Raw genomic sequence first — 12,995 nt, 5'->3', positions numbered from 1 at the left:
TGTGATTTACAAGAGGTCAGAGTAGATAATCTGGTAGTCTCTTTTGGCCTTAAACTCTGAATGACTGGCCTGAGTGACAACATTTAGAATAGAATCTAGCATTCTTGACTTCAAGTTATGTGCTTACTCTACTAGACCACAGCTGTCTGTCTAGAAGAGAGAGGATTATTTATGAAAGAATGCTCTTTGTCCTACTTAAGATAAAAGTTGGCCATTTTATTTGTCTATATTTCTCATTTTTTAAAATGACAGTAAGGTGCTCAGAGGCAATAGTAATAGGATACTTTAAAAATTGACCATTTTTCTCACACTTGTTTTACTCTCATCACACAGTGATAAAGTGACTGTGTCTCGGTATCAGAAGTGACTTAGATGCTTAGGAGTCTTTTGAAAGTGGAAAGTGAAAGCTCTTAAGTAGCTTATGTGCTTTTGAATATTTTACTCCAAAGCTCTTCAGGCAGCATCAATGCAGTGAGTCCAGTGAGGTAATGGCTCAGTCTATGCAACCCCCCCCCCCCCCCGCCCCAGCCCCTTGATGGATTTGGGGGAAAGAGTACACCTCTACCCTGATATAACGCTGTCCTTGGGAGCCAAGAAATCTTACTGCGTTATAGGTGAAACTGCATTATATTGAACTTGCTTTGGTCCGCCGGAGCGTGCAGCCCCGCCCGCTGGAGCGCTGCTTTACCGCATTATATCTCGTTATATCGGGGTAGAGGTGTACCTGTTAGTCCTTCTGTTCTTCTCTCCTCTCTGAAGTCTCTGTAGAGAGAAGGGAAGAGTGTGTGTGTGTGTGTGTGTGTGTGAAAGAGAGAGAATGAAAGAGAGAGATGCATTTGAAAGAGGCATAAGAAAGAGATACATTTGAAAGAGACGTATCTCAGCCTTTCTTTGATCTGCTTCAGGTGTAAAAGACCAGCTAACTGAGATAGAATGTGAACCTTTGGGAACTTCACAACATGTTGACACAAAAGTACCATATTTTCAAAATAAAAAAACAGTGCAATTTAAAGTGGAATAAATAAAGTGCTGTATAAATAATAAACTTAAATACATAAAACATATTTGTGCATTTTTTAATTTTATACACTTGATATTGATTGCATCCTTTGCTGTTGTCATAAAGCCTTTGTTTCTAGAGAGTATTTTTTCTTCTAGGGCTTGATATATTTGACCTTAGCATAGAGAAATACTGGTGCAGCTGTTCATTTTTTTTTTTTAACACAAAATAAAAATTTACCCTCGAAAGGTATTTCAGCATTAAGTCTGAAATCTATAAGTAGAACTCTGGAACAGTATTTGCTGTGTGATGACAGTTATGAGACACCCTGCTTGCATTTCTATTATTTAACGCACACAATTAAATACACCTACACTAGACTTCATCTATTTGTCATGTAAAATCACTTTTAAAACATCAGTGTACTTTAAGGTCTTTTCTTTAAATTCTGAATATGAAAATATTTCTTTACTTTTACTTTATGTAGCACAAGCTCAAAGTCAATCATAATATAGTAAATGGTTCAGTCCTGTGTTTTTTTTGTGTGCTCAGTTCCCCCATTGAAATCAGTAAGTGGTTTCTGTGCGGAGGAAATGAGGAATTAGGCAATATGGTAAGAGATCTGACATATTTAGACATCAGGGTTTGGTAACCTGATATACCTTCAACTCATGCAGAAATCCTCCTCCCTATGATAATAACAGTGAAACCCCTCTGTGTTCCATAGGAGATAAGAATGTTGGATATTATAGAATAACAAACTGATTTTTTTTCTTAACTTGCTATTCATTTGTGTGTGTGTGTGTGTGAGAGAGAGAGAGAGAGAGAGAGAGAGAGAGAAATATTAACCCTTAGGATGCTGGCACTTTCCAGACTTCCTAACCAAGTGAAGGAAAATAGATATTATCATATAGACCCCAACCTTGCAATATGATCCACATGGGCAGACTAGGGTTGCCAGGCATCTGGTTTTCAACCAGAATGCCCTGTCGAAAAGGGACCCTGGCGGTTCCAGTCAGCACAGCTGACCAGGCCACTAAAAGTCTGGTTGGCTGCAGTGCCAGTGGGGTAGTCAGGCTCTGTGCCCGGCTCCACGCAGCTCCCAGGAAGCGGTCCGCCTGTCCCTCCAGCTCTTGGAGGACTCCGTGCACCACCCCCAGCACCAGCTTCACAGCTCCCATTGGTCAGGTTCCATGGCCAATGGGAGCTGTGGGGGTGGCTCCAGCGGGCGGGAGCAGCACATAGAGCCCTTGGCCACTCCTCTGCCTAAGAGCCGGAGTGACATGCTTACTGCTTCCTGGGAGCTGACTGAGGTCAGCAGTGCCTGGACCGAGCACCCCAAGCTCTCTCCTGCGCCCCAACCCCCTGCCCCAGGTTGAAACCCCATTCCACACCCAAACTTCCTCCCAGAGCCTGCAAACCCCAGCCCTGAGCACCCTCCCACACTCCAAACCCTTCGACCCCAGCCCAGATCCCCCTCCTTCCTGCACCCCAACCCCTCATCCCTAGCCCCACCCCAGAGCCCACAGCCCCAGCTGGAGCACTCACTTTCCCCTTGCATGTCAATTTCCTGCCCCATCCGAGAGCCCCCTCCCGCACCCCGAACCTGTAATTTCTGGCCCCACCCCGGAGCCCAGAGCCTGTACCTCCTCCCACATTCTGAACCCCTCAGAGTGACCTCATAAGACCCCTGTTCTTTCTGAATGTATTACTGGGATGCTTGAGATCAGCTGACATGTTTGTGCTAAGAATCTTAAGATTTGAATGTGTGGGAACTGGTTGAGGGGAGTTCCTCAGTGGAGGAGTTTTCCTTGGAATTTGCTGTCCTTGTTGGTCCAGTATAATTGGGTTATTGGCCTTTCAAAAATGTTGCAAAGATCTTACGCTCACTCATATGGGGTAAGATTGAATGAGGTATATTGGTATGTTTTTGTTACGGTTAAAATTTATATTTTGAGTTGAATCCATCGTAATTTATTTTGGATTTGTTAAATAATTCTGCATTTTTAGAGGGGAAAAAAAATGTGTGTGCATGCCCAGAGAACAATGATGAATGCATTTTTTCAATCATTTTTTCCCTCCAGGTGTGAGGCAGCTAGCCCACACATTCATCCCATTGGATGGTGTAAAGAACACAGAAGAACTCTTATCACCCCTCCAGGTTTGTACTACACTTCAACACTACACAATTGAAAGAATTAAGGAAAATGTAGTTAGCAGCAGCATTGGCCAAGGCTCTTAACACACATTATGACAGCTCCATTGAAAGACTACTTATAATTAAGAATTGGTATTTGGAGGGGGCTGAAGTGGTCTTTTTACAAGCACTCGATGTATTAAATTTAACGATGCATGTACAACTCTGATATCTTTCTGTGCTGTATTAATATGAGAGTTATCCATACAAGATATTCTCAGGAAAAAGCCTAGAGATGGTTGAAAAGTGAAATAGAGTGAGACAAGTAGCCTGGCTACCTCTTTACTACTTTTTCTCTCTGGTGTTCTCTTTTGCTTTGCTTTTTCTGTAGATTTTTTTCTCCTTGTTTCTTTTAGTGTGATAGGTTGAATTTATTCACAGGTTCCAGAGTCTTGGTGCTGAAAATTGTGATAGAGATTGCAATGACATGTAATATCTTCGGGGACTATATTGTATTAAATGTATAAAATGGTTTATGTATGATTGTATTCTACTCCAAGGGGAAGGATTACCAGAGCTCCTACAGTAACTAAAAACAATGGCAATTGATTAAGGTGGGTCACCTGAGACTTAACTACCTAGAGAGTTACACCTCCTCCTCCTCTCCCTGCCCCCCCCCCCCCCAGCAGTTTGCATACTGCTTCAAGCTGGGTTTTCCAGAGACTAAGAGACAAAGAAAGGACTTTTGGTATAAAAGAATGAGCTTGAATTTAGACAAGGTCTTCCTTCTGATCCAGCAAACAGACAGACTTTCTGTCCTGTGGAGGGCAACCCATGTGGAAGGGTCTAACTTCCAAATTTGGTTCACATGCAGATACACTTCCACCGCAATATAACGCAACCTGATATAACATGAATTTGGCTATAATGTGGTAAAGCAGCGCTCTGGGGGGGGGCTGCGCACTCCGGTGGATCAAAGCAAGTTTGATATAACGCAGTTTCACGTATAACGCGGTAGGGTTTTTTTTGGCTCCCGAGGACAGTGTTAAATTGGGATAGAGGTGTATTTGTCTAATGCAACAACTCTGTACACCTGGCATATATGCTGTTGACATTTTTGTCATCGTTTCAGGTAACTGCACCCATATCTCCCTCCCACCCCTTTTGTGGTCCACTCCCGGAGTTCCCAGTCAGATCTCAAGTTTGCAGCCATTGCCTGTCACTGAATAGAGACCCTTGTCCCACTCCCTTCAACCAGGAGTTTTTAGGGCTGTACAGCTCCCCACCTTATACTGCCTAGAGGCCAGCACCTGTGCTTTGCTTTCTCTCCACAGGCTATCAACAGTGTGTTGCAAGCAGTTACAAGTTACCGGTGATGGAGTATACAAATCCCACTCTTGACTGGAAGGGGTTAAAGGACAGTACTGGGCCCAGATAGCACCAGCACTGTAGAGCACACTCCAGCTGGAGGAAGGGTTGAAAGAGGAGCGATCCAGCTCAGAAAGGGGGAGGCTGGGAAGGAGGACAGAAAGGCTGACAAGGGTGCCAGAGAAGTCGCCACAAGGGACTAAGACTGTATGCTGAGCCCAGTTGGGTCTGCTGGTTTGATTGCCTTTTCTTTTGCTTGTCACCTTATATTTCAACTGGAAGCTGGGGGGATAGGAGGAGGGAGAGAGAGAACAGCAGACAATAGGAAGTGATCCGGGGGCATAACTCAGAGGGCACCTTTGAGAGCCAAACACTGTTGACCCTCCTAGGGTCCTGGGTTGTAGCCTGGTGAAGTGGGTGGGTCTGGGCTCCCCTCACTGCCCACCTCACCACACCTCTGATTAAAAGAGGGTCTTTATTGCAAGACCTGCCCTCAGGGAGGTGGCACTATATGTGCTAACCATTGGGATGCCTAACCCCACCGAGGACTTGGTGACATTACCACTGTTCTTTCTAAGCAAGCACATTTATTCTTAAGGTAAAAGCATTATAAGGAAAACATAAAAACATTAAAAGTTCCTATATGCATGCTAAAAGCTTACCATAGGTCACCCATCAGTCTTATGGGGCTCAAGTAGGTCAAAATCCTTCCAACCCTTCCACATGGGTTGCACCCTGGACAGAAAGTCCTGTCTGTTTGCTGGATCAGCAGAAGACCTTGTTTAAATTCAAGGTAATCCTTTTATACCAAAAGTCCTTTCTTTGTCCCCTAGTCTCTGGAAAATCCAGCTTGAACCAGTATGCAAACTACTCCAGGGAGAGGTAACTCTCTAAATGGTTTTGTCTCAGTGATTAACCTTAATCACTTATTGTTTTTAGTTCCTTTAGGAACTGTGGTAATCCTTCCCCTTGGAGTAGAATACAAACCTACATAAACCATTGTATACATTTAATACAGTATAGTCCCCAAAGATATTGCATGTCATTGCAATATCTCTCTCAATTTTCAGCACCAAGACTCCAGAACCTGTAAGTAAATTCAGCTTATCACACAAAAAGAAATAAGGAGGAAAAAAATATAGATAAAAGCAAAGCAAAAGAGAACTCAATAGAGAAAAGAAATAGAGAAGGAACCAAGTGGTTTGTTTTATTCTGTTTTCCTTTTCAACCATCTCCAAATATCTTGATGGATAACTGTCTCATTAATATAGCACATAAAGATACTAAATTTGTGCATGCATCATTAACATTAACATATCAAGTACCTAAATCCTTTTGGAAAATGAGATTTCAGGCTCTTATATCAACCGAGATGAGAGCAGCTATGCCAAAATACCTTTAAATATCTGGGTCTTAGTGGATAAATGGGTGCATAGCCCTGTGTAATCAAGGGAACGAAAGTGGTAAGGACTCTCAGGGTGGAAACCAAGGTGAGAGTGAGCATGCAATAGAGGGGGAGAGAGAGAGAGAGTGCTTACTGAAAACAAGAAAGTTAGTTTGGGATATTGTGTGTTGAATTAACTGGATTCCCCTCCATGCTGGAGATAATGAAGACTATTCTGTAGAAAGTAGTTTGAGCTATATCTTGTAAAAAGAAGTGCTGTTTAGCAAAGTTAATAAATTCCTTTGAGACAGGTCTCTAATGCCTGTTGGTCTTCCAAATTTATGTAGGTAATTGTAGAATACTCAGTATAAAAATAACCATGAGAGAATCAATGGAAAAAACTTGGAGATTTTTTTTCCTGTAGAACGTATGCCATTTAGAGTCATTCTGTCTTTTAAAGTAAAACGTAGAGAACTATGGTGACTGTGTGTGGTTACTGCCCCTTTTAAGGTCTGGAACATTCTGTGTGCCAGAGTTTAAAAACAAATCTTGTCTTTTTAGCAATAATTGCCACTGGTTAGAGCTCGTTTGGATACAGAACCCAAGAATGAAGTTAACTGAATATAGCTTGTAACCAAGGAAACCTCTGAGTGCTAGCTCCTTTCACTTGATGTTTGTTTGTTTGCTCTCATTCTGATCCAATTAAAGTCTGATCTAATAAAAGACTTATTGGATTTGGGGAAACAACAAGGTGATTGCCATGTCAGGAGTGAGGCAAGAGGTCTGTCTGAGAAGAAAAGAGGAAAATGATAATTTGTGGGAAAATTGACGAATCCACTCTGATGAAAAATATGTAAGATTTAATGCTATGTATGAATTTTATGTACAAAGGTCTCAGCAGCATTTCTATGCTGCTGCTGATGAAGAATCTCAATACAAATTTCCATTCTTCATCTCTGTTTGGAAAGAGACATTTGTAGTCCTCAAAGACTTGCTTCTTTTAGGAGCTGAGAGGTATGAACTATGAGGACTTGGCTGAATTATTTAAAAAGTAATAGTTCACCAAACTAAATTCCTAGCTAAAAGGTCTGAGATTCACTTAAGAAACCAAAAGAAAAAGAAAATAGGAAAGCCTGTTTGATTTCCTGGCTTATCTTAGACAGATGTTCACAACCTGTCATTTTGGTTGGCATCTAAGAGAAGCACTCAGGGATCATTGCGTGTTCAGAAACAGAAATCTAGAGTTGAGGGAGCCTGTTGAATATTGTTCACAAAAGGAAGGAGCCACAGATATAACATTAGTGTTTGACTGCACCAAGAGACACGTGTGGCAATTTCAGAGAGTACATTTACTTTCATATCATATACAGGAAGGAAAGTACAGCCCACACTTAGGAGGCCATCAGCAAGTTGGAGGAGGTCTATATTTTCGATGCGTGGGAACTTTGCAGGAATCAGAGCAGTGTTTCTTTAAATAAGATGAAGTCAGGGAACTGTGGTGAGAGCTATCCAGCGTGTTTTTTTCATGCATCCTGTAGGAGAGTTTCAGTGAAAGGAAGTCATTTTTGCAGAACATGAACTGCTGCACCAACTATGTGACTATGTAGGCCCTCATTACAAATACCATGCTTTTCCGTGGGAAGATGGTTTGTGACTTACATATTTTTAGTCAGAAAATTCAAGTTTTTGCTCCCCAATTCTCCCACCCCCATGCACTGTTATTTCATAGATTTGTAGTGAGAAAATAGAAAATCCTTTTTTTAGAAACCCTTTTTGAATGTCACTAATATGGTACCAAGCCTTTATGTAACTTGTTTAAAAACAAAAAATCTGTGTATGACTGAGAATAGTAAAATAAAAGGTATATTGGCCAATTCTGCATTCACTTGGTGTTGAAGATAGAGGATTTGAAGTTAAGGGCATAAGCTTTGCTGCCATGCAGGATAATGAAAGCACAGATCACAGGCATCTGTGGCCTGACAACATGGAAAACTGTAATTAGCCAGTTAGACCTACTTACCAAACTCAGAAATATCCTACTGCTCAGCAGCCTGGGGAAGTCATGCAACATTTTGAGGCATCAAATTCTAGAGCACAAAGCTACTTACAGAACAATCTCAGTGTGTACTGTAAAAGTCTAATCTGTCAATAAGTTAATTACAGCCTGTTATTTAGCAGGCTTCATAAAACACAAGATACTGGTGTAACCTTAAACCTGTAGAGTACAGGATTAAGGGTGAAGCACTGTCTTGAATGCGTAGAAGTGGATAGACTTCCAATTTTTGTTACTTATCTTCTCAAATCCAGAGCAGTTGTAGTTTATTTTTGTAGTTGTGCTGCTGGTTACTCGGTGTTGTGTGTTGTGGGGTTCTATTTCTTTCTTTGATTAATAGGGAGTGTGTCATAGACATCTAGAATGTTCAGATAAGTGCTTCTTATTGTAGTTATTTTATATATCTAAAGAATAAATACAGTATTATAAGAAATATTTACTTGCCTTATTATGAATTCTCTAGATTAATGTGCTATAATGTATGTTACATCATAATACTTATATGATATCATTAAACCTTGATTTTATATTTTTTTCTCCTAGATTATCCACATGCCAAACATTTTTCTTGGGAAAAATATTTGGAAGAAACCAGTTCTTTACCTGCACCTGCAAGGGCTTTTAAAGTGGTGAGAGAATGTTTACATAGTGTTCATGCTTCTATTTTTTTTGTTTAATTAAATAGCTAATGTACAGTAGATGGTTTTTTTTATGTGAGTTTTGAAATTACTGTGAGAAATTCAAATTTTTTTATCACTATAAATCCTGAGATTTTTGACTAATTTATACTAATAATACTTAGCTAGCTAATGAGTCCTCCCAGCCAGGGCTTTGGGGCTGTGCTCTGGCTCCACTCCAGCTCCAGGCAAAAACCTGCAGCTCCACTGCTCCGGAGCTGCTCCGCGCTCCAGCTCCGCTCCAAAGCCCTGCTCCCAGCACACCTCGGAGAGAGGTGAGTGAGTATTATTGTCCCCACGTTACAGGCACAAAAAGAAAAGTGGCTTATTCAAGAAAGCAGAAGGCATCGTTATTGGTGCCAACATTAGAGAGCAAATTCTTGGCTCCCTAGGCTGACCTTCTGTCTGTTTTTGTGAGCTTCTGAGGTTCAAGTCCAACATTTTTTAATATTATCACGGTGCTAAGAAATTCATTAAACTAAAGTAGAAATGTGGTGCTAGCCCAGAATTCCAGCCATCTGCTGTAGTTCACTGGGGTTTGGTTACTGGCTTACAACACTTTTCACTACAAAACTTTAACAAGCATGGCCAAATCCTGAGTTTTCATCTAGAATAGCCAAGCCAAGTGATATGTTGCATGCATTTGTTGTGTGGAGGGGAGTCCTAACTCATAGCCATGGGGCTGGTGACTATGAGAAGTTCCAGGTAGTAACACATCTTCTAACCTCCCCTCTCCTCATCCATCCCTGCCCTGCCTCCTTCTTTTTTGGGGGGGGAGGGATGGGGGAGGGGGCAGAATAAGAGTGGATTATGTAGTGTGGGTGTGGAAAGATGAGGCCCAGCATGGAGCAGGGGAGAGGTTTGGTTAGTGAGTATATCCTACACTCACCCTGCAGCAGTGGCTCCTGTCTCGTGGGGCTGGCCTGGCTCTCCAGTTTGGATGCTGTGACCTAATGTACATGGTTACAGCACCACTCACATTTGATGCATCCATCCTTCCATTTCCATCTATAGAGAGGTGGATGTGCCAAACCTGTGTGGCACTGTTACCACATGCACCACCTTACAGTGCCCAGAGTGGACCCAGGCATAGGTGCCAAAAAGACTGCAAAAGTGGGGAGCCAAGGCCCTCCCCCACCAGAGACCTCGAGAGAACTCCCTCACAGCAGTCCGACCCTCCTGGAGCCCCTGCCTTTTCACCTACCCTCAACAGTCTTAACACTCTGCCTCCCCCCATCCCTCCTTACCTTACTCTACTTCTGGCAAGCCCAAGGCCTTCAGGTAATGGGTCCTTTCTGCTTCCCAGACCCAGTTGATCCCCGCTATAGAGAGGGACTACCACTGGGGCTTTGGCAGCCGGTAGGTGAGGGCCTGGCTGCCGGCATTTAGTATGGCACAATGGGTCACAGCCAGCAGATGGCACAAGGCAGAGCGGGACCCGGATGCCAGCCAGCCAGCTGGCCTGGGTCATAGCGTGCTCCCTCCAGCCAGGTTTTAAAAAGTAGGGTGCCTTGAATTCCCTGTTTAAAAAGTGGGGAGGACTATGGCCTTCTGGCCTCCCCTGTCTCTAGCAGCTGTGGAGCCAGGGCAAGCCCCATGGGACACAAGGTACCACTTCAGGGTGGGCTCATTACTGACTATTCAGATTCACAATTACAATGTGTGATGCTTCCTTGGGATACCCAGGGTTGTGAGGCACCTTGCTGTTACCTGCATGAAGAAGCCTTTTCTGTGCCTGCCAAGAGTCAGCTCCCCAACTCCACTTGCCACAGGCAACACAAGTACTCCCTTCTCAGTCCATGCAGGCGCTGCTGTCAGTTTGCAGTTTAGTGATAGATATTCTCCAAGCATGCCCCAGGAGCATGCACACTGACGAGAGAGCAAAAGGGGCAATTGCCCAGGGGCTTGGGCAATTTAAAAGGGCCCCGGGGCCTCCGGCTGCTGCTGCCGCTACCGTAAAGGCAGCTAGGGGCCCCCGGGCCCTTTTAAATTGCCCGGGCAGGCTGCAGGGCTCCTAGGCACGCGCAGGGTGGTACCGGTAGCGGTGAAGGCAGCTGGGTGGGCATGTGGAAGCGCTGGCCGTACCTGAAGATTGCCCATTGACTGTTCTACCCTGGGGCCCAGAATTGCTGTCAGCGGGCCTGCCCTGGAGAGTCCAGCAGTCCAGCCCCTGTTCCATTGGACACACTCAGAATTCACAGATGTGCTAGTCCCAATGATATAGTATGCATCAACTTGTCAGTTTCACCTCCAGATCACCACTCCACTTAACACAGTGCTTAGATATGTTTATAGTGAAAACAAGCTTAAGTTTATTTATCAGAGAATAGAGATTTGAGAAAAAGCAAGTAAGATTAATGTAAACAAAGTATTACATATAAAATAAAACCATAACACACAGTCTAGAACTTAAACTTACCTAACAAGATGCCCTCTTGTCTAATAAGGAACTGGTTACCCAAAGTCCTCCTCACAGCATTTTTCAACCAGGATGGTTTTCATAAGACCAAGAATGCCAGAGCATCTCCTTGAATCCCTAGATGTATTACACCTGACCTTTCTTCTTCTTCTGTAAACTGGGGCTAACCACCGTTCACCTCTTCCTGTTAATTTTCTTCTCCTGATGTTCTCACAAACACTTTGTTAGCATTTGACTCAGTGTGCAGATAGACTTGCACTGTAAGTTACGCAATGGCAGGGAGATGCATGTCTCCCACCACCTGTCTGGTGGAACCTGCCTTTAACTTCAAAACTTTAAGAACATAATTTCTAATATATAAAAGTGTCTCCTTACATGCTACCTGTACATACATTTTTCAAAGATGATGTTGACCATCGTGACGCAGGCTTTCAGTAGAGACTTTGTGACACTCTTTGGTGAAGTATTATGTAAATACCAGACCCAGGGGATTCCAGTAACTCTTAGCATCCCTGTGCTATCTGTTAGTTGGCTTCCAGTGGCCCTTGGGTCACACTGTGACCTCTGTGGCAAACATGTAAATGTAATAATAATTTAAAGTGCCATTTGATCTAGGATGAAAGTGTATGAGTGTAAGGAGATACAATATGTAGAATTATTGTGCAATATGCTGTTGCATAGAGGTGGAAATGCTCTTAAAATATTTGTAGAGTGCTTAGGGGAAATTTACAGCATTAATGATGATTTTATTTACCTAGGGGGCTGAAGTGATGAGACTAAAATCCTAGAGAAGTAAACTATTTTTCTAGTCTAAGTTATTTTAGGACAACAGTTTTTATGTTTTTGTTTGATTTATTTTGGAGGGGAATGATTGCCCTTATATTTTATAACAGGTTTTTTTACATTTCATTGAAATACCCATCATCTCTCATTGTAGAAACCGTCTCATGGATTTCAGAAAAATATGAAACTTGAGGTAGTTGACAAGAGGAATCCAGTACTTATCAGAGTAGCAACTGTTGTAGATATTGATGACCACAGGATAAAAGTAAGTCTCTCTCCTCTCATTCTCTAAATTGGAGGTCCTGCTTGGAGCATGTTGACTGTTGTTTTGTAAAATAAATACTGCAGTTCCAAAATTAAGAACCTTGCTAGTTTGCACAGGAAGTTATTAATCATATTGATGCACTGTTAAACTGACTCTCATCCTCCTCACTGATTAATACACAAGTAATTTCTTTGGAAGGGGTATCTCTATTATTTTTTAGTTAGTGATGTGTTGAAATAGAAGCTAAGGAATAAAGGATGGGTGTGTTGGGAAATTGCATTGGGAATAGTTGAGATAAAAGTTGTTTTATAAAAGAACGTTGATGACTTAATAATACCCAATATCAAAAGATTGCTGTGATTTTTGTATTAGGGCTCATAAAATATTTGGGATAGATTAATAAAATCTTTCTCTATAACTTCCACCATGCAAAAGCCCAAGTGAGACAGGGCAAATCTAAAAAGAATAAATGAATAAATAAAGATTTCCTTGCTCCCTGTCAGGAGCTTCTGTGGTGTAGAAACTTATATTAATTCTGGACTTTTTATTGGATTAATTTCAGATGACGTTTGCTAAAGGATTTTCTGTTTTTTCACAAGACTTGCATATCTGGGTTATTTTCTGCTTTGTTTTATAAATCATTTTACTTATTGAGTCTTTTAACTGTTAAAATACTGGCATTTTCTGGAATGCTAGCTAAATGAATATGAAGGATATTTCTTTCTGCAGTGTGCAGAGAGGTATTATGCATACGTGGTATTTCAAGCAGCAAATGCAATTGACATTTCATTTTTAATCCAAATTAATAAAGGGTGTGAAGTCATCAATAGTAATGTCTGCACACCTACACATTTTCTGTATAAACTACACATTACTTTGATCCTGTCAAAAAAACTCTCCAGTCTAATA

General features: G+C 42.0%; 1 protein-coding gene across 10 annotated transcripts in view; it reads left to right on the top strand.

The window, feature by feature from the left end:
- L3MBTL3 (L3MBTL histone methyl-lysine binding protein 3) overlaps positions 1–12,995 on the top strand; it is a 153,367-nt gene that overhangs the window by 82,247 nt on the left and 58,125 nt on the right. For all 10 annotated transcript variants that reach the window (XM_039531841.1, XM_039531836.1, XM_039531842.1 and 7 more), the window contains 3 exons: positions 3,085–3,161; positions 8,486–8,571; positions 11,976–12,086. In XM_039531841.1, the coding sequence (XP_039387775.1) occupies positions 3,085–3,161; positions 8,486–8,571; positions 11,976–12,086 (274 nt within the window). The remainder of the gene's footprint in view (positions 1–3,084; positions 3,162–8,485; positions 8,572–11,975; positions 12,087–12,995) is intronic.

The sequence above is a fragment of the Mauremys reevesii genome, linkage group 3 (assembly GCF_016161935.1).
Source record: "Mauremys reevesii isolate NIE-2019 linkage group 3, ASM1616193v1, whole genome shotgun sequence".
NCBI lineage: Eukaryota > Metazoa > Chordata > Testudines > Geoemydidae > Mauremys > Mauremys reevesii.
Note: the sequence above shows the minus strand (reverse complement) of the source record. Positions and strands in the feature narration are given on the sequence as shown.